This window comes from Ursus americanus, chromosome X (genome assembly GCF_024610735.1).
Source record: "Ursus americanus isolate L20-20 chromosome X, mUrsAme1.1.p, whole genome shotgun sequence".
Classification (NCBI taxonomy): Eukaryota; Metazoa; Chordata; class Mammalia; order Carnivora; family Ursidae; genus Ursus; species Ursus americanus.
In genome coordinates this window covers 2,572,838-2,598,303 of record NC_142164.1, presented here as the reverse complement: position 1 = coordinate 2,598,303, position 25,466 = coordinate 2,572,838, and the positions used below count along the sequence as shown (strand labels likewise).

The window sequence follows — 25,466 nt, the reverse complement described above, 5'->3', positions numbered from 1 at the left end:
AACCATGGAATCAGCCTGAGACACAGGAAGATACTTCTGGATCTCTACAAATGAACATCTCCAGCGCTAATAATTGAGGTATGAAGCGGGGGGCCGTGAAACCGTGCACAGATATCAGAAAATAAACAGAAGGAGGAGGGAACTGCCGTGTTTGGGCGCCGGGAAGCAGTAGCCACCTGCACGGGGGAGTAGGCGGACATGTGGACGGCACCTGCGATAGAACAGACTGAGACTGGAGCCGGGAGCGCGCGCCATCAGACTTCTCACAGAACTCCGGTGTGCTCACTGGAACCAGACAGATCGGGAGTTCTAGGAGCACGCGGGGGTAGCTGGCGGTGTTAGAAACACAAAGGACAGAGACGCGCCGGCCCTAGAAGTGAGGGCTGGACGCCGGGTGTGGGGCGCACATCCCGGGATGCTGCAGGGTTGAGCAGCACCAACAGTAACGGAGTTAAAGTGGCCAGAACATAGGTGGAGAATGGTCCGCAATCCCTCTGTTCTGAGACAGAGGCTGAAATTTGGCCACTGCTGCTCTGACTCTCAGAAGAGGCACAGCAAACCGCCAGGGAAAGCCGCCAGAGAACAAAAGCCTGGAAATACCAGCTCACAGTGTGCCCATCCCCATCCACCCTCGCAGGGGACACGGAGACTCTACCCTAACAGGGTTGCCTGAGTATCCACATGGCAGGCCCCTCCCCCAGAAAACAGGCTGAAAAATCAAGAAGCCCACATCCCAGGGTGCCTGGGTGGCACAGTCCTTAATCGTCTGTCTTCAGCTCACGGCATGATGCCGGCGTTTGGGAATCGAGTCCCTCATCGGGCTCCTCCACTGGGAGCCTGCTTCTTCCTCTCCCACTCCTCTGCTTTTGTTCCCTCTCTCGCTGGCTGTCTCTCTGTCACATAAATAAATGAAATATTTAAAAAAAAAAAAGAAGCCCACATCCCTAAGATCCCTATAAAACAAGGGCGCACGGCCTTGGTCCCGGTCAATAATTTGGGCTTTGGGCAACCCCGCAACCTCTCCTCATCAGAATGATGAGAAGGAGAAAGCCCCCCCAGCAAAGAAAAGACAATGAGTCTGTGGCCTCTGCCACAGAACTAATGGATATGGATGTAACCAAATTATCAGAAATGGAATTCAGAGTAACAATGGTCAAGATGATGTGTAGACTTGAAAAAAGTATTAACGAAAATGTTAATGAGAATACAGAATCTCTAAGGGTGGAAATGAGAGCAAAGTTGGCAGAAATTAAAAATTCTATAGGTCAAATGCAGTCACAACTAAAGGCTCTGACGGCCAGGGTGAATGAGGCAGAAGAACGAATCAGCAAATTGGAGGATGGGTAGGTAGAAGAAAAAGCTAAAATAGAATCTGGACTCAAAAAAATCCATGCTCAGGAATGTAGGTTATGAGAGATTACTGACTCAATGAAATGTTTCAATGTCAGAATCATCGGCATCCCCGAGGGGATGGAGAAAAACAGAGGTCTAGAAGAGATATTTGAACAAATTGTAGCTGAAAACTTCCCTAATCCTGCAAGGAAAACAAACATCCGTGTCCAAGAGGCAGAGAGGACCCCTTCCAAGCTCAACCACGACAAACCTATGCCACATCACATCACAGTGCAATTTGCAAATATTAGATCCAAGGATACAGTATTGAAAGCGGCCAGGGCAAAGAAATTTCTCACGTACCAAGGCAAAGGTATCAGAATTACATCAGAACTGTCTACACAGACCTGGAATGAGAGACAGGGTTGGGGGGGGCATTTTTAAAGCTCTTTCAGAGAAAAACATACAGCCAAGGATCCTCTATCCAGCAAGCCTGTCATTCAGAATGGATGGAGAAATAAAGACCTTCCAGAATCGCCAGTCATTGACCAATTTCGTAACCATGAAACCAGCCCTACAGGAGATATTAAGGGGGGTTCTATAAAAGTAAAAAGGCCCCAAGAGTGATACAGAACAGAAAGTCACAATCTATAGAAACAAAGACTTTACTAGCAACATGGCATCATTAAAATCATATCTATCAATAATCAGTATCAATTTAAATGGCCTAAATGCTCCCATAAAACGCCACAGGGTTGCAGATTGGATAAAAAAGATATGACCCATCCATTTGCTGTCTACAAGAGACTCATTTTGACCTAAAGATACATTCAGACTGAAAGTAAAGGGATGGAATACCATCTTTCACACCAGTGGACCTCAAAAGAAAGCTGGGGTAGCAATTCTCATATCAGACAGATTGAATTTTAAACTAAACACTACAGTTAGAGACACAGAAGGGCAGTATATTATTCTTAAAGGATGTATCCAACAAGTGGATATGACAATTATAAATATATATGCCCCCACCAGGGGAGCAGCAAGATACACAAGCCAACTCTTAACCAGAATAAAGAGACATATAGATAAAAATATGTTAATGGTGGGGGACCTCAAGACTCCACTATCAGCAATAGACAGAGCACCGGAGCAGAAAAACAACATAGAAACAACAGCTTTGAATGCCATACTCGACAAGTTGGAACTCATAGATATATATAGAACACTACACCCCAGAACCAAAGAATACTCATTCTATTCTAATGCCCATGGAACATTCTCAAGAATAGACCATGTTCTGGGACACAAAACAGGTCTCAACAGATACCAAAAGATTGAAATTATCCCCTGCATATTCTCAGACCACAATGCTCTGAAATTGGAACTCAACCACAAGGAAAAATTTGGAAGAAACTCAAACACTTGGAGACTAAGAACCATCCTGCTCAGGAATGACTCGATAAACCAGGAAATCAAAAATCAATTTAAACAATTTATGGAGACCAACGAGAATGAAAACACAATGATCCAAAACCTATGGGACACAGCAAAGGGAGTCCTAAGGGGGAAATCCATAGCCATCCAAAACTCGCTCAAAAGAATAGAAAAATCTAAAATGCAGTTTTTATATTCTCACCTCAAGAAGCTGGAACAACAGAGGGACAGGCCTAATCCACTCACGAGGAAGCAGTTGGCCAAGATTAGAGCAGAAATCAATGAATTAGAAACCAGAAGTACAATAGAGCAGATCAACAGGACTAGCAGCTGGTTCTTTGAAAGAATCAATAAAATTGACAAACTGCTGGCAAGACTTATCCAAAAGAATAGAAAAAGGACTCAAATTAATAAAATTATGAATGAAAAAGGAGAGGTCATGACCAACACCAATGAAATAGGAAGGATTATTAGAAACTTTTATCAACAGCTATATACCAATAAATTAAGCAACCTGAAAGAGATGGAGGGCTTCCTGGAAACCTATAAACTACCAAGATTGAAACTGGAAGAAATTGATTTTTTAAAAAAGCCAATTAATTATGAAGAGATTGAGTCAGTGATAAACAACCTTCCAAATAACAAAACTCCAGGCCTGGATGGTTTTCCTGGGGAATTCTACCAAACATTCAAAGAAGAAATAATACCTATTCTCCTAAAGCTATTTCAAAAAATAGAAACAGAAGGAAAGCTACCAAACTCATTCTATGAGGCCAATATTACCTTGATCCCCAAACCAGGCAAAGACCCCCTCAAAAAGGAGAATTACAGACCGATTTCCCTAATGAATATGGACGCCAAAATCCTCAAGAAGATCCTGGCTAATAGAATCCAACAGTACATTAAAAGGATTATCCATCATGACCAAGTGGGATTCATACCTGGCATGTAAGCGTGGTTCAGCATTTGCAAATCGATCACCGTGATACATCATATCAACAAGAAAAGGCTCAGGAACCATATGATCCTCTCAATTGATGCAGAAAAAGCATTTGACAAAATATACCATCCTTTCCTGATTAAAACCCTTCAGAGTGTAGGAATAGAGGGTACGTTTCTCAATCTCATAAAAGCCATCTATGAAAAGCCTACTGCAAATATTATTCTCAATGGGGAAAAGCTGGAAGCCTTTCCCTTAAGATCAGGAACATGACAAGGATGCCCACTCTCGCCACTATTATTCAACATAGTACTAGAAGTCCTTGCAACAGCAATCAGACGACAAAAAGGGATCAAAGGTATTCAAATCGGCAAAGAAGAAGTCAAAATGTCTCTCTTTGCAGATGACATGATACTCTATATGGAAAACCCAAAAGAAGCCACTCCCAAACTATTAGAAGTTATAGAGCAATTCAGTAATGTGGCAGGATACAAAACCAATGCTCAGAAATCAGTTGCATTTCTATACACGAACAATGAGACTGAAGAAAGAGAAATTACGGAAGCCATTCCATTTACAACGCACCAAAAATCATACGTTATCTTGGAATTAACTTAAGCAGAGATGTTAAGGATCTATATTCTAGAAACTACAAATCACTCTTGAAAGACATTGAGGAAGACACAAAAAGATGGAAAAATATTCCATGCTCATGGATCGGAAGAATTAACATAGTTAAAATGTCCATGCTACCCGGAGCAATCCACACTTTCAATGCTATCCCGATCAAAATACAAATGACATTTTTCAAAGAACTGGAACAAACAGCCCTTAAATTTGTGTGGAACCAGAAAAGACCACGAATCACCAAGGATTTGTTGAAAAGGAAAAACAAAGCTGGGGGCATCACGTTGCCGGATTTCAAGTTGTACTACAAAGCTGTGATCACAAAGACAGCATGGTACTGGCACAAAAACAGACACATAGACCAATGGAACAGAATAGAGAACCCAGAAATGGACCCTCAGCTCTCTGGGCAACTAATCTTTGATAAAGCAGGAAAAAACATCCAGTGGAAAAAGGACAGTCTCTTCAATAAATGGTGCTGGGGAAATTGGACAGCTACATGCAAAAGAATGAAACTTGACCACTCTCTCACACCATACACAAAGATGAACTCCAAATGGATGAAAGACCTTGATGCAAGACAGGAATCCATCAAAATCCTAGAGGAGAACATAAGCAGCAACCTCTACAACATTGGCCAAAGCAACCTTTTTCATGACACATCTCCAAAGGCAAGAGGAACAAAAGATAAAATGAACTTGTGGGAGGTCATCAAGATAAAAAGCTTATGCACAGCCAAGGAAACAGTCAAAAAAACTACGAGGCAGCCCACAGAATGGGAGAATATATTTGAAATGACACTACAGATAAAAGACTGGTATCCAAGATCTACAAAGAACTTCTCAAACTCAATACACGAGAAACAAATAAACAAATCATAAAATGGGCAGAAGATATGAACAGGCACTTTTCCAATGAAGACATACAAATGGCTAACAGACCCATGAAAAAATGTTCAAAATCATTAGCCATCAGGGAAATTCAAATCAAAACCACACTGAGATACCACCTTACGCCAGTTAGAATGGCAAAAATAGACAAGGCAAGAAACAACAATTGTTGGAGAGGATGTGGAGAAAGGGGATCCCTCCTACATTGTTGGTGGGAATGCAAGTTGGTACAGCCACTCTGGAAAACAGTGTGGAGGTCCCTCAAAAAGTTAAAAATTGAGCTACCCTATGATCCAGCCATTGCACTACTGGGTATTTACCCCAAAGATACAGACGTAGTGAAGAGAAGGGCCATATGCACCCCAATGTTCATAGCAGCAATGTCCACAATAGCTAAATTGTGGAAGGAGCCGAGATGCCCTTCAACAGATGACTGGATTAAGAAGTTGTGGTCCATACATACAATGGAATATTACTCAGCTATCAGAAAGAACGAATTCTCAACATTTGCTGCAACATGGACGGCACTGGAGGAGATAATGCTAAGTGAAATAAGTCAAGCAGAGAAAGACAAATATCATATGATTTCTCTCATCTATGGAACATAAGAACTAGGAAGATTGGTAGGTGAAGAAAGGGATAAAGAAAGGGGGGTAATCAGAAGGGGGAATGAAGCATGAGAGACTATGGACTGTGACAAACAAACTGAGGGCCTCAGAGGGGAGGGGGGTGGGGGTATGGGATAGGCTGGTGATGGGTAGTAAGGAGGGCATGTATTGCATGGTGCACTGGGTGTTATATGCAACTAATGAATCATCGAACTTTACATCAGAAACTGGGGATGTACTGTATGGTGACTAACATAATATAATAAAAAAATAAATAAAAATAAAAATAAATCCAGAGCACTGACACCACCAAATGGTGGTGAGGATGTGGAGCAACAGGAACTCTCATTCATCGCTGGTAGGAATGCAAAATAGTATGGATACTTTGGAAGACAGTTTGGCAGCTTCTTACAAAATTAAACATTCTCTTGCCATCCAATCTAGCAATTGTGCTTCTTGGTATTTATTGAAAGGAGCTGAAAACTTATGTCCACACAAAAACTTGCACACGGATGTTCACAGTAACTTTATACATGTTTATGCAACCTTGGAAGCAACCAAAATGTTCTTCAGTGGGGAAATGGATAAATATACTATGGTGATCCAGATGATGGAATATTATTCAGTGCTAAAAGGCAATGAGTTACCAGGCCATGAAAAGATGTGAAGGAATCTTAAATGCATGTTACTAAGTGAAAGAAGCCAATCTGAAAAGGCTACATGCTATAGGACTCCAACCATATGACATTTTGGAAAAGGTATAACTATGGAGATGGTAAAAAGACCAGTGGTTGCCAGGGGTCAGGGGGTGGTTAGGGAGAGCTGAATAGATGGAGCACAGGGAATTTTTAAGGCAGTAAAAATACCCTGTATGATAATATAATAACGGATACATGTCATTATATTTGTCTAAACCCACAGAACGTACAGTACCCAGAGTGAATCCTAATGTCAACTACAAACTTTGGGTAATTATGATATGTCAATGTAGGTTCATCAGTTCTAACAGATGCACACTTTGGTGGGGGATATTAATAACGGAGAAGGCTATGTATGTGTCAGGGTACGGGGTATATGGGAAATCTCTGTACCTTCCCTTCATTTTCTGTGAACCTAAAACTTCCCTTAAAAAATATCTTTGAAAAAACAGTTATATAAAATATATATAATATATAATTGCAAAAAAAAAGACCCATCTATATGCTGCCTACAAGAGATTCATTTTAGACCTAAAACACCTGCAGATTGAAAGGGAGAGGACAGAATAGTATTTATCATGCTACTGTGTGTCAAAAGAAAGCTGGAGTAGCAAACCTTATATCAGACAAACTAGATTTTAAACCAAAGACTGTAATAAGATATGAAGAAGGACACTATATCATAATAAAGGGGTCTATCCAACAAGAAGATCTAACAGTTGTAAATATTTATGCTCCCAAGTGGGGAGCACCCAAATATATAAATCAATTAATAACAAACTTAAAAAACTCATTGATAATAATACAATACAGCAGCAGAATATGAATTCTTCTTGAGTGTACATGGAACATTCTGCAGACTAGATCACATACTGGGTCACAAATCAGCCCTCAACAAGTACAAAAAGATCAAGATCATACCATCATGCATATTTTCAGACCACAACACTATGAAACTTGAAATCAACCAGAAGAAAAAACTGGGGAAGACCAAAAATACACAGGGAGGTTGAAGAACATCCTACTAAAGAATGAATGGGTCAACTAGGAAATTAAAGAGGAATTTTTAAAAAAATACATGGAAGCAAAAGAAAATGAAAACATGACAGTTTCTTCAGGATGCAGCAAAGTGGTCATAAGAGGGACGTATTTAGTGTTACAGGGCTTCCTCAAGAAACGAAAATTTCCAAATAACATAACCTAACTTTACACTTAAAGGAGCTCAGAAAGAACTATAAATAAAGCCTAAAACCAGCAGAAGAAAGGAAATACTAAAGATTAGAGCAGAAATAAATGATATATAAATAAAAAAACAGTAGAACAGATCAATGAAACTAGGAGCTGTTTCTTCAAAAGAATTAACAAAATTGCTAGTTTTCATTGATAAACCCCTAGCCAGACTCATCAAAAGGAGAAAAGACTCAAATAAATACAATCATGAATGAAAGAGATCACAACCAACACCACAAAAATACAAACAATTATAAGAGAATATCAAGAAAAAATTATATGCCAACAAATTGGGCATTCTGGAAGAAATGGATAAATTCCTTGAAACACATAAACTACCAAAACCAGCTAAAATTAACAAGACAAGATGCAGGAAATGTTGGTGAGGATGTGGAGAAAGGGGAACTCTCCTACACTTTTGGTGGGAATGCAAGCTGGTACAGCCACTCTGGACAACAGTATGGAGATTCCTGAAGACGTTAAGAAGAGAGCTACCCTATGAGCCAGCAATTGCACTAGTAGGTATTTACCCCAAAGATACAGATGTAGTGAAACAAAGGGGCAACTGCACCCCAATGTTCATTGCAGCAAGGTCCCCAATAGCCAAACTATGGAAGGAGCCCAGATGTCCTTCAACAGGTGAATGGATAAAGAAGATGTGGTTCATATAGACAATGGAATATTACTCAGCCATCAGAAAGGATGAATACCTACCATTTACATCAACATGGGTTGAACTGGAGGGTATTATGCTAAGTGAAATAAGTCAATCAGAGAAACACAAATATCATATGGCTTCACTCATATGTGGAATATAAGGAATAATGCAGAGGATCACAGGGGAAGGAACAGAAAACTGAATGGGAAGAAATCAGAGGGAGACAAACTAGGAGAGACTCTTGACTTCGGGAAACAAACTGAGGGTTGTTAAAGGGGAGGTGGGTGGTGGATGGGGCAACTGGGTGATGGGCATTAAAGATGGCACATAATGGGATAAGCACTGGGTGCTATAAGCAACTGATGAATTATTGAACCTACATCTGAAAGTACTGATGTACTATATGTTGGCTAATTAAATTTAAACTAAAAAAAAAAAAAAAACTACCAAAAATGAAACAGGAAAAAAACAGAAAATTTGAACAGACCCATAATCAGCAAAGAAATTGAATCAGTAATCAAAAATCTCCCAACAGGGGCGCCTGGGTGGCACAGCGGTTAAGCATCTGCCTTCGGCTCAGGGCGTGATCCCAGCATTATGGGATCGAGCCCCACATCAGGCTCCTCCGCTTTGAGCCTGCTTCTTCCTCTCCCACTCCCCCTGATGGTGTTCCCTCTCTCACTGGCTGTCTCTATCTCTGTCAAATAAATAAATAAAATCTTTAAAAAAAAAAATCTCCCAACAAACGAGTCCAGGGCCAGATGGCTTCCCAGGGGAATTCTACCAAACATTTAAAGAAGAGTTAATACCTATTCTTCTGAAAGTTTTTCAAAAATTAGAAATGGAAGGAAAACTTCCATACTCCTTCAATGAGGCCAGCATTACTTTGACACCAAAACCAAACAAAGACCCCGCTAAAAAGGAGAATTACACGCCAATATCCCTGATGAATATGAATGCAAAAATTCTCACCAAGATACTAGCTAATCAGATCCAACAGTATATTACAAGAATTATTCACCACTATCAAGTGGGAGTTGTTCCTGGGCTGCAGGTCTGGTTCAGTATCCACAAATCAATTAACATAATACATCACATTATAAGGAAAGGACAAAAACCATATGATCTTTCCAGTAGATGCAGAAAAGGCGTTTGACAAAATACAGCATCCGTTCTTGATAAAAACCCTCAACAAAGTAGGGATAGAGGGATCAGACCTCAACATCATAAAGGCCACATATAAAAGATCCATCGTTAATATCATCCTCAATGGGGAAAAACTGAGAGCCTTTCACCTATGGTCAGGAACAAGGCAAGGATATCCACTCTTACCATTACTACTTAACATAGTACTCGAAGTCTTAGCCTCAGCAATCAGACAACAAAAAGAAATAAAAGGCATCCAAATCAGCAAGGAAGAAGTCAAATTTTCACTATTTGCAGATGACATGATACTCTATGTAGAAAACCCAAAAGATTCACCAAAAAATTGCTAGAATACATGAATTCAGCAAAGTTGCAGGATATAAAATCAATGTGCAGAAATCTATTTCATTTTTATACACCAATAATGAAGCAGCAGAAAAAGAAATCAAGGAGTTGATCCCATTTGCAATGGCACCAAAAACAATAAGAAACCTAGGAATAAATCCAACCAAAGAGGTAAGAGATCTGTACACTGAAAACTATTGAATGCTTATGAAAGAAATTGAAAAGGACACAAAGAAATGGAAAAACATTCCATGCTCATGGAGTGGAAGAACATTGATAAAATGTCTACACTACCCAACGCAATCTACACATTTAACGCAATCCCTATCAAAATACCAACAGCATTTTTCACAGAGCTAAAACAAACCATCCTAAAATATGTATGGAACCATGAAAGGCCTGGAATAGCCAAAGCAATTCTGAAAAAGAAAAACAAAGCTGGAGGCATCACGATTCCGGATTTCTAGCTATATTACAAAGCTGTAGTCATCAAGATAGTATGCTACTGGCACAAAAACAGACACATAGATCAATGGAACAGAATAGACAACCCAGAAATGGACCCGCAACTATATGGTCAACTAATCTTTGACAAAGAAGGAAAAAATATCCAATGGGAAAAAAAAAAGACAGTCTCTTCAAAAAATGGTGTTGGGAAAACTGGACAGCAACATGCAGAAGAACAAAACTGGACCACTTTCTTACACCATACACAAAAATAAATTCAAAATGGATGAAAGACCTAGATGTGAGACACGAATTCATTAAAATCCTAGAGAACACAGGCAGCAACCTCTTTGACCTTGGCTATAGCAACTTCTTACTTGACACATCACCGGAGGCAAGAGAACAAAAGCAAAAATGAACTATTGGGACTTCATCAAGATAAAAGGCTTTTCACAGTGAAGGATTCGTTTTGTAAATTAATTTCTTTGTTCTAAGGAAATGCACATTGAAGTATTTAGGGACAAAGGGGTATGATATCTGCAACTGGTTCTCAAATGGTTCACACACAAAAACATTAAATTCATACATCTCCATACTTGCTATTTCAATACAGCCCATCACATATTATAATGCATTTATCTCATTGTGATCATATTGCTGATCATACTAAACTAATGGCCAACTAAGATCTCACCTAGCCAGCAGGTTGCTCCTCTTGGGAATTTCAGGGTGGTATCTGCTCAGGGTTTTGAAAACAAAAGCATGTTTCTCAGATATGCCTGGGCCACACCTCCCATTCAGGCAGGGATTGGTATTTTGTTACCAGAAATGGGCTTGGCCAAATATTGTGGTTAATACCCATATGCATTTAGCTAAGTGAAATTCAGAATTTTCCAAAACCACACCAGAGATAATGACCATTAAAATGAAGGGTTAGAACTAATTTCTAGTGCTCAGAAGGATGAAACTTAACTTTGCACTAAACTCATTGGTCAATAGAGTGCTGAAGGTATCTTAAAAATCTTTTTAGATGACAATAGCCAAGAAAAGGATCTTAAAATAGTAACTGACCTCCAAGCCCAGGTCGTAGTCGGTTGTCATAGCCATCCAGAAGACGATCCAAAATTCTGGTGAATATAGTGATATTGTCAGTGCTGTCATCAGGAATATCTGGGGCATGCTTAGGAGACAGTCTGAGACAGAGGAATAAAAAGATATAAAAAATAATAATTCTTAAGAGGAAATAATTATATGTGTAAACACTTTAAGATTTCAATCAATAGAGTAGGCCAATTAAATAGCCCTTTATCTTAACCATTTCCTATTCATCACAATGATTATCTGTGTAAAAGGTAGATGGGGGTCACTATACTTGAGCTCTTATTCTAGCATTCTCAAGAGCTTAACCAAACGTGCTCCAGCCCCAACCCGGTAGTGAAGAAACACAAGCAGAAATTGTTAACAGAATGTGCCTGGGAACAGTACCCATCATAAAGTTATTCACCAAGATTCACCTGGGTGGCGCAGTCAGTTAAGTATCCAACTCTTGGTTTCGGCTCAGGTCATGATCTCAGGGTCATGAGATTGAGTCCCAGGTTGGGGTCCATGCTCAGCACGGAGTCTGCTTGTCTCTCTCTCCTCTGTCCCTCCCCTCCCCCTCCTAATAAATAAATCTTTAAAAGAAGTTATTCACCAAATTTTGTTGCATGAATGAACAGTCCACAAAATTAAAAAAAGAAAATCGTGTTACAAAGAATTTATCCCTCTTCTAGCCTAGAGAAGTATAGGTTCACAGAACAGAGCCAGACAGATTGTTGAAATTCATGTAGTCTCCTTACCTACCACCCTATGGAGATAGGGCAATAAAACAATAGTACTCCATTAAATGTTAAACCTACCAGGGACTCTTTAGAGATTCCCCAATTTTTCTCATTTTATAAATGGGGAAATAAGCTCAAACAGGACACCACCAAATTTGCCCACAATCATATTGCTAGTGAGAGGCAGAAATGGGACTAGAATCCAAGGTTTCTGATTTTCTATTGACCCTCAGCTACCTCCTACTTCTCTAGTTTGGATGCCTTCTGTAAGCTTTTCCACTAGGTACTTTGATAACCACCTACTCAGGTCCAGGCTGACTGATACTTTCACTTTGTGAGGAGGGGCTTGTTGTGGTTTGACAGGACTAAAAATGAAACTCTCTGGGTAGTTTAAGAAAAAAGGGGATATAAACAGATGGCTGTTGCCAAGGATCAAGAAGCATGCTGTAAAATCAATTAATGAACTAGGAGTCAGGAATCCTGGGTTCTACTGCCAACTGTATTCATAATTTGAAGTAGACCATTAAGTAAGTCACACAGTTGTATCCCCATTCTTACCTTGGACCCAGAAGGTTTCCATTAGTAGATATATTGTAACTCTTCCTAGCATCCAGTTAGTCAAGTCTATAAAAAACGTAACAGTTGAGAAGGAGTCCTAAGAGAGAGACAATATGTCTTCCCACAAATACTCATTCTTAGTGGCTACAAAGTTTCCTTTTATGAAAAAGACCCCGAGAAAAGCCTACAGAATGGAAACATCAAAATTGAATAGTTCTCACTCTAAACTGCCACTCCAGCAGATAACCTTGGAAAAGTCATTTTAGACCTCAATTTCCTTAATTCATAAACCTACTTCAATTCACTTAATCATCCAATACATCTTTATTGAGCATCAACTATGTGTCTCTAACTGTTTAGGTATTGTGATAGAGCATAAAAAAGGTAAAACAAGGTGAGTAATCTTTCCCTTGCATACAGGGTTGCTGAGAGAATCAAATGATAACATAGATATCCATGGAAGGAAAAAGGGAACTTGGCTCAAAGAGTCTAGAGACATACATTTGAATTTATTAGTGTGACCTTAGGAAAGTCATATAACACCTCTAGTAATAGCTTTCTCATCTTTAAAATTAAAATAACTTCACAGCTACGTTGTATTAATATTAAATAATATATTAAAATTGTCAGGCTTAATGTTTAATATCTAGAAGTATTCAAAGTTTTTTTTTCCTTTTTTGAAATAGTACCATATGTACTTGAATGCATTATTCAAATGCAAATAGTAATAAAAAATATTGGCACCTCCATCAGCCAAAAGCCATAAAGAAAACTTTGGCCAGAGAGGCACTGGAACCAAGTGATGATTGGCTAGTTTAGTAGACAGAGCACTAGAAGTAATACAGATGCCTTACTGGGAAGGGGGAAGAAAGAAGGGAACTACAGTGAAGAGCTAACAAACCGACATTAATATGTTGAAGAGATAAATACAAACACCTTTCAGGTGAAGCCCACACTTAGCTCAATCCACCAATATTTTGAATCCACCTTACATAGGCTGTGGAAAGAGAGGCTCAATTGATTTTGTGCACACCACTTACTCATTATCCCTTAACTTTCACTGTGGGGACCCTTAGCCCTGGTTAGCCTAATTCGATTTCTGGGAAATAGGTCTATAAATTGAGTGAAAAACAATTTCCTTGGTTATCGAAAGAAGATAGAAAGGAGAATCTTCACAGAGTTATAGATGAGTTATAAAGGGCTTCAGAGATTATATTTACTCCAGGTGAACTGATAGATGGGAATTCTAAATCCCCTGCACATAATTTTTTAACTACCCTGAATATTAATGGGAAAACTAAAATTTGGAACTAGAATTCTTGAATATGAGGCCAATATACTATGTCACCTATTTTACTGAAATACTAACTTTCATGACAATGCATTTCCATTCCTTGCTGATGTGTTGATTACGTTAACAGCATTCTACACTAATAACTTTTAAACTTTTAAGTAAAAAAAAAATACTACTAAATATCACTCCAAAACAACTTTCAATAGATTTCTCTGTGATTTTGCACTTGGTTACTAATCATTTTTTTCTCCTAATGTGCACTAAATTATTACATGGAGAGCTGGAATGTTTAATCTAGAACCCAAGTCAGAATTCTCTTTTCAACAATTCAACTGCAACAAGCTGAAAATTCCAATCCAAAGTAGTTTGGGGGGCAACAAAGACTTATGGTATGTCAGGATTATGAAGAGCCTTAGAGATCATATAATTATTTTTTTTCCATTTTACAGATGAAACACCTATGACACTGATGAGAGAAAGAAATTGTTCAAAGCCACATGCTTATTAAGTTGATAAAATTGATGTGGCAATGCCTGTTTTGCCTCATATCTGTTATTACCAATTAAATCTAATATTAGTAATACATTATTTAAACATGAAAATAATGTTACTAATACGTTATGTGTAGGTAAGGCAGGTTTAGTCATTTTTTAGTTCTAAAGATGGAATAGTAGTAAGTCTATAGAGAATGAACAGAGTTTTAGTCCTGGCTCTGCCACTAACTGACTGTGTCACCTATTTCCTTACATGTGAAATGGGGATAATAATATCCTATCTTAGAAATTTTTGGAAGAAATAAGTAAATAAGATAACAAATATAAATTTGCTTTGTAAATGGTAAAGCTCCATATACACTGAGGGTTGTTCATTCCTTTCCCTGCCACCCCTACCAAATTCTGAAAATGTAATGAGACACCTTTGAAAGACAAGCACTTTTTATTTAGTTTTTTTTTTCTGAAATTTTGTCTTGTTTTTTTCAGTTGGAACATATTCCTCTGTCTCCTCATTTTACTTGACTTTCTGTGTTTGTGTCCATAAATTAGATGGAATAGCTACTTCTAAATTTGAAGGAATGTCCTTGGGCAGGGATGTCCCCTTTATAGACTGCATGTGCCTGATGGCTTTGGCTGGCTGGCTGGTGCTTTAGAGGGAGTGGGCTAGAGATCTCAGGGCATTCTGGGCTGGGGCCACCCTGGTAGGGCATCTGAAACTGAAGTGAGCATGAACCAGAGGGGAGTCCTGTGGCTCTTCATACAGATGGCATCCTGTCAAGAAAGCTGAAGGAGTAAGCTGGGGGGGTGTGTCTCAGGGCATTCCATACAAGGGGCATCCTGGTAAGATGGTTGGAGTTGAAGTGGGCATGGGTTTAAGTAAAATAAGTCAGACAGAGAAAGACAAGTATCATATGATTTCACTTATATATGAAATCTAACGAAAAACAAATGAACAAATGAACAAAAAACAGAACCAGAACCATAAATACAGAGAATAAACTGGTGGTTGCCAGGGTGGAAAGGGTGTGGGGATGGAAAAAAATAGGTGAAGGGGGTTAAGAGGTACATACTTGAAGTTATAAAATGAACAAGTCACAGAGATAAAAAGTAAAGCATAGGGAATATAATCAATAACATTGTAATAATACTACATGGTGACAAATCGTAACTATATATCCTGGTGAGCATAGCTTAATGTATAGAACTGTCAAATCACTATGTTGTATACCTGAAACTAATATAACATCATATGCCAACTATATTTCAAATTAAAATGTATAACTAAAACTTCTTAGTGTTTTTAAAAATTTTTCTGTTCAAGGAAATATACCTCAATAAATGCATTAATATAAGAAAAGAAATACAGGCACTTCTATGCTATGGGAAAATATTAAAATCATTAAACATTCTGAGATTAAGCCCAGCATAGTGGTAGTAACAGCATTATTTCCACTACACTGAGGACCTAGGTATATTTATGTTGGGGGGAAACAGGAGAGGCACAGATGGAGCTGCTGATACAGTTCATACAACAACCCGAAGAGAAGAGAAATTTACTTCATTAAAAGGATGACATTTTCCCTAATACTGTATATCTTCCGGGGGAAAACAGATTTTTAAAAATAAAACAAATTTGAGGAGTTACAATAGTGGAGAAGTACGAACTCTAAGTTCATCTTGTCCCTGTAATTCAGCTAGATAGTTATCAAATCATTCTGAACACCTGAAAATCAATTGGAGATCTGAGAAAATAAAGGCTGCAATTCTACAAATAGAAAAGTGACCACTTTTTGCAAGGTAGGAGATGCAGAGACTTGAATCCAGAGTAATATGTTAAAGGATACAGCAGAGGGGAGGGAGCCAACTTAAGGGGGTTACTGCAAAGTATTAAAAAGAGTGCAAAATTGGAACTTTTAGAAGTCTGCTACAGTGGGGGACATCTATAGCTTAAAGGTGCTCAGGTGGTGAAGAGAGGTGGAATCCCACATATAACACTGTGGTCTCAGGAGCTCCAGGGTCACAAGAATGGAGGTGTCTGAGTGCAGCAGAGCTCCCAGGCATTGGAGTGGGAAGCCAGCTGAAAACAGTGAGTCTAGATGCTCTGTGTTGCCATAAACTGCAAACTGCTGCACAGTCATATGACCACTTTCCTGGCAGAGGCCCAGCAAAAGGCAGAAGCATGGTGAGACTCCTCTCCTTCCCCTGGAAGGAACAGCTTCAGTCCATGGCAGAGGAGTCTGGAAAATTTAGAGACTTGAAACTCAGTTGCATGGCTGAATAAAAACGCTCAGTCACAGGATGGGTGAAAGGGTTCGGACAGAAACCAAGGAGAAAAGAGTGACTGACTGCTTTTCTATGAGGGCTCACTTAAGAGTGGGGGGGGGCACATAGTTTCATCTCCCCAGCTAGACAACTGGGCCCTGCCATTTTCATTCTGCCCATCCAGGCTGAAAGCCTTCAAGGAGCAAAACAGCACCACACGGTGGTATCCAGAGCCACTTACATTGAGCCCGGCCCCCTGGCAAGGGAGGCACGGTTCCACAAATGCAAGGGCACTGAGAATCAGCACAACAGGCACCTCACCCAGAAAACCAGCAGGAACAACCGCTAGCAGCAAGTTTACTGATCACAGAGAACAACAAAGCTTCAGCTCTGGAGGAAAAAATAGCATTGTGGCATTTTTTTAATTATTCTTTTGTCTTTCACTTTTTTTCCCAGCTCTTTTCTTATTTTTTCAATTCTTTTTTTTCTTGTTTACTTTTTGTATATTATACACACACACACACACACACACACACACACACACACACATATTATTTCTGGTTTCCTTTCATTGTATTTTCTTTTCTTTTCATATATGTATTTCCTATTTTGGGATCCTGTTTCTTTTAACAAGCAGACCTACATACACCCAGAATCTACTTTTATCTTTTGTTCTGTTTTGTTTCTTGCTTTTTAAAAATTTTATATTGTTTTTGTTTTCTTCTGGTTTGTTTTGTTTTTCTCTGTTTTGTTGTCTTTTCTTTCTTTTCTATTCTTGTCTGTACAAAATGATGAGATGGAGAAATTCACCCCAAAAGAAAGAAAAGGAGGTAATACTCACTGCCAGAGATTTAATCAATACAAATATAAGTAATATGTCTGAACTAGAATTTAAAACAACAATTATAAAGATACTAACTGGGCTTGAAAAGAGCAAAGACACTAGAGAATCCCTTACTGTAGACATAAAAGAACTAAAATCTAATCAGGCAGAAATTAAAAATGCTATTACTAAGATGCAGTCCCAAGTGGAGGCTCAGAAGCAAGGACAAATAAAGCAGATGAGAGAGTCAGTGATATAGAAGATAAAATTATGGAAAATAAGGAATCTGAAGAGAGTAAGGCAACTACTAGATCACGAAGGGAGACTTCAAGAACTCAGCAAATCTGTAAAATGAAATAATATCTGGAAAATATGGATTCCAGAAGATGAAGAGAGGGAGAAGGGGGCAGAAGGCTTATTTGAACAAATTATAGCTAAGAACTTCCTTAATCTGGGGAAGGAAACTGGTATTCAAGTCCAGGAGGCACAGGGAAGCCCCCTCAAAATCAACAAAAATAGGTCAACACCTCAACATATTATACTGAAGCTTCCTAATTACAGATAGAGAGAAAATACTGAAAGCAGCTCAGAACAAGAGGTTCTTAACTTACAAGGGTAGCAACAAGGCTGGCAGCAGAACAGTCCACAGGCACCTGGCAGCCAGAAAGGACTGGCAATTATATATTCAATGTGCTAAATGGGAAAAATGTGCAGCCAAGAATACTTTATCCAGCAAGGCTGTCATTCAGAATGGGACAGATAAGGAGTTTCCAGAACAAACAAAAACTAAAGGAATTTATGAACACTACACCAGCCCTGCAAGAAATATTAAAGGGGACCCTTTGAGGAAAGAGAGAGCTCAAAAGTAACAAAGACCAGAAAGGAACAGAGATAATGTACAAGAACGTGACTTTAAAGGTAATACAATGGCACTAACTTCATATCTTTCAAAAATTACTCTGGATGTAAATGGACTAAATGCTCCAATCGAAAGACATAGGGTATCAGAATAGATTAAAAACAACAACAACAACAACAACAAATGATCAATATGTTGCTTACAAGAGACTCATTTTAGACCCAAAGATACCTCCAGATTGAAATGGAGGGGGTAGAGAACAATTTATCATGCTAATGGACATCAAAAGAAAGCTGGAGTAGCAATCCTTTTATCAGACAAACTCGATTTTAAATTAAAGACTATAATAAGAGATGAAGAAGGACACTATACCATAACAAAAGTAGTCTATCAAACAAGAAGATCTAACAATTGTAAATATTTATGCCCCTAACTTGGGAGCAGCCAAATATATAAACCAATTAATAACAAAATTAAAGAAACTCATTGATAATAACATAATAATAGGGGACTTTAACTCCCATTCACAGTAATAGACAGATTATCTAAGCAGAAGATTGACAATGAAACAAGGGCTTTGAATGACACACTAGATCAGATTAACTTAACAGATATATTTAGATCATTTAATTCTAAAGCAGCAGAATACACATTCTTTTCAAGTGCACATGAAACATTCTCCAGATTAGATCACATACTGGGTCACAAATGAGGTCTCAACTGGTACAAAATGTTTGAGATAGTCCATGCATAATTTCAGACCACAATACTTTAATACTTGAAGTCAACTACAAGAAAAAATTTGGAAGGACCATGAATACTTGGAGGATAAAGAGCATCCTACTAAAGAATGAATGGGTTAATCAGGAAATTAAAAATTCATTTAAAAATACATGGATGCAAGAGAAAATGAAAACACGACAGTTCAGAAACATTGGAATGCAGCAAAGGCAGTTCTAAGAGGCAAGTATATAGTGACACAGGCCTCCTTCAAGAAACAAGAAAGGTTTCAAATACACAGCCTCAACTTACACCTGAAGGAGCTGGAAAAAGAACAGCAAATAAAGCCTAAATCCAGCAGGAGAAGAGAAATAATAAAAAGTAGAGCAGAAAACAAGGATATAGAAATAAAAAAATCAGTAGAACAGATCAAAAAAGATAGGAGCTCCTTCTTTGAATTGAGAGGATTAATAAACCTCTAGCCAGACGATTCAAAAAGAAAAAAAATAAAATCATGAAGAAAGAGGAGAGATCACAACCAACACCAAAGAAATACAATTATAAGAGAATATTAAGAAGAAATTATATGCCAACAAATTAGGCAACCTGGAAGAAATGGATGCATTCCTAGAAACATACAAACTACCAAAACTGAAACAGGAAGAAATAGAAAAGCTGAACAGACCCATAAGCAGCAAAGAAATTCAATCAGTAACCAAAAATTTGACAATAAACAAGAGTCCAGGGCCAGATGGTTTCCCAGCAGAATTCTACCAAGCATTTAAAGAAGCATTCTTCTGAAACTTTTCCAAAAAATAAAAACGGAAGGAAAACTTCCAAACTCACTCTATGAGGCCAGCATTACCTTGATCCCAAAACCAGAAAAAGACTTCAATAAAAAGGAGAATTACAGTCCAGTATCCCTGATGGCCATGAATGCAAAAATTCTCACCAAGATACTAGCTAATCAGTTCCAACAGTACATTAAAAGGATTATTCACCATGACCACGTAGATATAACACTTATTAAAGAAATTGAGGAAGACACGAAGAAATGGAAAAGCATTCCAAACTCATGGATTAAAACAACAAATATTGTCAAAATGTCTATGCTACCCAAAGCAATCTACACATTCAATGCAATCCCTATCAAAATACCATCAGCATTTTTCACAGAGCTGGAACAATCCTAAAAATCTTTACAGAACCAGAAAAGACCCTGAATAGCCAAAGCAATCATCAAAAAGAAAATCAAAGCTGGAGGCATCACAATTCTGGACTTCAAGCTGTATTACAAAGATGTAGTCATCAAAACAGTATGGTATTGACATAAAAGCAGACACATGAATCAATGGAAAAGAATAGAGAACGTAGAAATGGACCCTCAGCTCTATGTTCAACTAATCTTAGACAAAGTAGGAAAGAATATCCAATGGAAAAGACAATCTCTTCAATAAATGGTGTTGGGAAAATTACACAGCCATATGCAGAAGAATGAAACTAGACCACATTTCTCAAAATGGATGAAAGACCTAAATGTGAGACAGGAATACACCAAAATCCTAGAGGAGAACACAGGCAGCAACCTCTGTGATCTCAGCTGTAGCGACTTCTTACTAGACATGTCTCCAGAGGCAAGGGAAACAAAAGCAAAAATGAACTATTGGGACTTCATGAGGATGAAAAGCTTTTGCACATCAAAGAAAATAGTCAAGAAAACTAAAAGGCAACCTATAGAATGGGAGAAAATATTCACAAATGACATATCAGATAAAGGGCTAGTATCCAAGATCCAAAAGAACTTATCAAACTCAACACCCAAAAAACAAAAAATCCAGTCAAGAAATGTGCAGAAGAGGGGCGCCTGGGTGGCACAGCGGTTAAGCGTCTGCCTTCGGCTCAGGGCATGATCCCGGCGTTATGGGATTGAGCCCCACATCAGGCTCCTCTGCTGTGAGCCTGCTTCTTCCTCTCCCACTCCCCCTGCTTGTGTTCCCTCTCTCACTGGCTGTCTCTATCTCTGTCAAATAAATAAATAAAATCTTTAAAAAAAAAAAAAGAAATGTGCAGAAGAAATGAACAGACATTTTTCCAAAGAAGACATACAAATGGCCAAAAGACACATGAAAAAAATGCTCAACATCCTGCAGCATCAGGGAAATACAAATCAAAACCGTAATGAGATACCATCTCACACCAGTCAGAATGGCTAAAATTAACAACTTAGGAAACAACACATGTTGGTGAGGATGCAGAGAAAGGGAAACCCTCTTACACTCCTGGTGGGAATGCAAACTGGTGCAGCCACTCTGGAAACCAATATGGAGGTTCCTCAAGAAGTTAAAAATAGAACTACACTATGACCCAGCAATTGCCCTACTAGGTATTTATCTGAAGGATACAAACATAGTGATTTGAAGGGGCATATGCACCCCAATGTTTATAGCAGCAATATCCACAATAGTCAAACTATGGAAAGAGCCCAGATGTCCATCAACAGATGAATGGATAAAGAAGAAGTGGTATATATATATATACAGTGGAATATTAGCCATCAAAAAGAATGAAATTTTGCCATTTGTAAGGATGTGGGTGGAACTAGAGGGTATTATGCTCAGTGAAACGAGTCAGTCAGAGAAAGCAAATACCGTACCATTTAACTCATATGTGGAATTTAAACAACAAAACAGATGAACATAGAGGAAGGGAAGGAAAAAATAAAATAAGATATAAACAGAGAGGGAGGAAAATCATAAGAGATTCTTAAGTATAGGAAACAAACTGAGTGTTGTTGGAGGGGAGGTGGGTAGGGGGATGGGGTAATTGGGTGATGGGCATTCCGGAGGTCCCTTGAAGTAATGAGCACTGGGTGTTATATGGAACTGATGAATCACTAAATTCTACCTCTGAATCTAATAATACAGTATATGTTAACTAAATTGAATTTAAATAAAAAATAAAAACAAATAAAACAAATTCAAAATTACTGTGCAGAAGGTGACATCAGCAAGATAGAGGCCTGGGAGTCCCAAAACTCATCTTCTCCCAACAAAAGCAGAAGAAAACTAAGAACCATAAACAACTAGAAATTGAAGAAAACAACTCAGGGAAAACTCTAGACAACAAAGGACCAGCAAATACCCAAGGAGCCCAAATATCAAGAATGGCTACATAGAAAAGTAAAGGAAGCATATTACCTGTGTCATCTAGTCCCCTAGCCAGGAACTACTCCACATCTAGAAGAATGACCTCAGAGGAAGTTCACCACACAGAGAGGAGAGCAGGAGAAACATAGGAACACTCGCTATTGTGGATATTTGCAGCTTTTGCTATAGATGGCTCCCATAGTCTTTACTGATCCTGATCCCAGCTGATGGAATAGTACGGAGTGCCCCCCTCTGCGTCTATTCCCCAGGCTGGAGTTGTTGTCAAAGTGAGACTTACCCTCAGGGGTCCCAATTGCTGCTATGCCCTACTCTGAGAGATCTGGTATCACAATATTTCATCATATAGAAAGTGGAGATCTGGTATCACAATATCTCATCATATATGAAGGTGAAGCTACCACTGCTCTTAGCCCACCCTGGGCCACAGGTTAGGGCTTTGTCCCGACATTACCAAGGCAGCCTCCATTGCCCTAAGTCTGCCCCCTGGGTCACAAGTTGTGCTTTGACAGTCATTATTAGGGCCCTGCTGCTGCCTCCCTGATCCCTTCCCACCAGGTTCCACATCTTGGCTCTGGGTTGTCATTACAAAGTGTGCTACTGCTGCCTTGGCCAACCCCCATCTCAGGTCAAGACCCTAAACTGTCATTCCTGAGACAGGTTCTCACTTTCCTGAACCCTATCCCCTGGGTTCCTGGTCATACCTCTGACCCATCATTGCCAGGGTTGCTACTACTGCCCTGAGCCCCATTTCCCTACTCTGTGGCAGGTTGTGGCTCTGGCCAATTGTTGGGGCCGGGCTATTTCTACACTGAGCTCCAACTGCAAGTCCCAAATCAAGGTTCTGAACCATCACTGCAAGGGTGCTAGAGGTGACCTGAGCCCTACTCCTAAGCTTTCAGGTTGGGGGTATGACCCATTATAGCTAGAACCAGACTACAATTGTCCTGAGCTTCATCCCTCAGATTCTAGGTCACAGGGCTCCCAACTGGCATTGCTAGGGCTGTGCTGCCACTGTTGTGCCCAGCTCCCTGAATCCCTACATATGGCTTTAACAGACCACCACAGGTTGTACTGCTACTATCCTTTGGCTGCCCCTGGAGGCCACAGTTGAAACTTTGACCCACCATCTCCAGGTTGTGCTAGTACAGCACCCTGACCCCCAGACCCATGAGACACAGGTACTGGTTCCGTGAGATATCTACATAGGCCCACACCCTAGACACTAATGCCATAGCTCCAGCAATGTGCCTATGCCCCAGGACCCAGGTGCTATGGCAGTTCCACATGAACTAATTCGACAAACATTGGTTCCCATAGTGTTCTTTTTTTTATTATTATATTATGTTAGTCACCATACAGTACATCCCTAGTTTTTGATGTAAAGTTCCATGATTCATTACTTGCATATAACACCCAGTACACCATGCAATACGTGCCCTCCTTAATACCCATCACCAGCCTATCCCATTCCCCAATCCCTCCCCTCTGAAGCCCTCAGTTTGTTTCCCAGAGTCCATAGTCTCTCATGGTTCATTCCCCCTTCTCTTTACCTCCCATAGTGTTCTAAGGGTTCTGAGTGTCAGGATACCCAACCAGACACTGGGAAGGATCTTCTTGGCTAGAACCTCCTCCCATTGGCATAAAAGAAGAGGGGGGAGACAGGAAGACCCCAGCAGCCTCAGCCTCTGAAGATATAAATAGCACAACTGCTACTACTTCTTCTGTTCCCTTAGCCACAGAAGACCCCTATAATCTGGCCAATGGCAACCTCAGCCAATGGAATAGTATAGAGACTGTACCACTGTGCCTTCTCAGGAACCAAAGATGCTGGATCCCACCCAGCTGGCACCCTTACGGACACGTCTAGGCAATGCTCTTACTAATGAAGCTGGTTTGAAAAGTCAGGAAGAGGTAACAACACACTCAAATCTACAGATATCAATGAAAACCCATCAAAAACATGAAAAAGCAAGTATGACACCACCAAAGGAATAAAATAATACTCTAGTAATGAGCCCAAAGAAGTGGAGATCTGTGAGTTATCTGAAAAATAATTCAAAATAATGATTTTAAGGAAGCTCAGTGGATTTGGAACACAGACAAATCAATGAACTCAGGAAAATAACACATGAACAAAATGAGAAATTCAACAAAGAACTAGAAATCATCAAAAGAACCGAACAGAAATTCTGGAGATGAATACAATGAATGAAGTAAAAAATGCAAAAGATACTTTCAACAGTAGGATCAATCAGGCTGAAGAAAGAATCTGTGAGCTTGAGAACACTTCCTTTCATATTATCCAGTCAGAAGAGAATAAAGAAATTAGAATTAAAAAGAGTGAAAAAATACATAAACTGTGGGACATAATCAAAAGAAACAATATTTGCATTATGGGAGGAGAGGTGGAAAGGGACAGAAACTTTAAGGAAAAAATGGCTGAAAACTTCTCAAATCTGGGAAGAGTTATGTCCATCCAAGTACAGGAAGCTCAACGATCCTCAAACAGAATTCAACTTAAAGAGATCTTCACTGAGATGCATTATAATCAAGCTCTCAAAAATCAGTGCAAAGTGAGAATCTTGAAAGCAGCAAAAGTAAAAAGAAGCATCACATACAAGTGAACTCTGATAGGACTATAAGCAAATTTCTCAGCAGAAACCTTGTAGTCATGAGAAAGTGGAATGATATATACAAAATACTCAAAGAAAAAAACCCTGCCAAACAAGAACACAAAGCTGTCATTTAGAAATGAAAGACAGATGAAAAATGTCCCATACAAAAGCTGAAGGAATTCATAACAACTAGACCTACCCTACAATAAATCCTAAAAGAAGTCCTTCAAGATGAAAAAAAAATGTGCTAATTAGTAATATGAAAACATACAAAAGTATGAAATCACTGGTAAAGGCACATATATAGTTAATTCAAAATACTCATAATACAATGGTGGAGTATAAATCACTTTGAAATTTAACATATAGGTTAAGAGATAAAAGTGTTCGACATAGCTATAGCTACTATGTAGTACATTAATGGATACAAAACATAAAAAGAATAAAATTAGAATATCAACATAAACTGTGGGGGCAAGTAAATACATATAAGTTGATT

The 25,466-nt window shown here is 39.0% G+C and overlaps 1 protein-coding gene across 1 annotated transcript in view; it reads right to left on the bottom strand.

Moving 5' to 3' along the window:
- The window catches only part of GABRA3 (gamma-aminobutyric acid type A receptor subunit alpha3), a 371,590-nt gene that overhangs the window by 196,562 nt on the left and 149,562 nt on the right, over positions 1 to 25,466 (bottom strand). Inside the window, exon 3 of the mRNA XM_045788814.2 lies at positions 11,427 to 11,548. Coding sequence (XP_045644770.1) covers positions 11,427 to 11,548 — 122 coding nt within the window. The remainder of the gene's footprint in view (positions 1 to 11,426; positions 11,549 to 25,466) is intronic.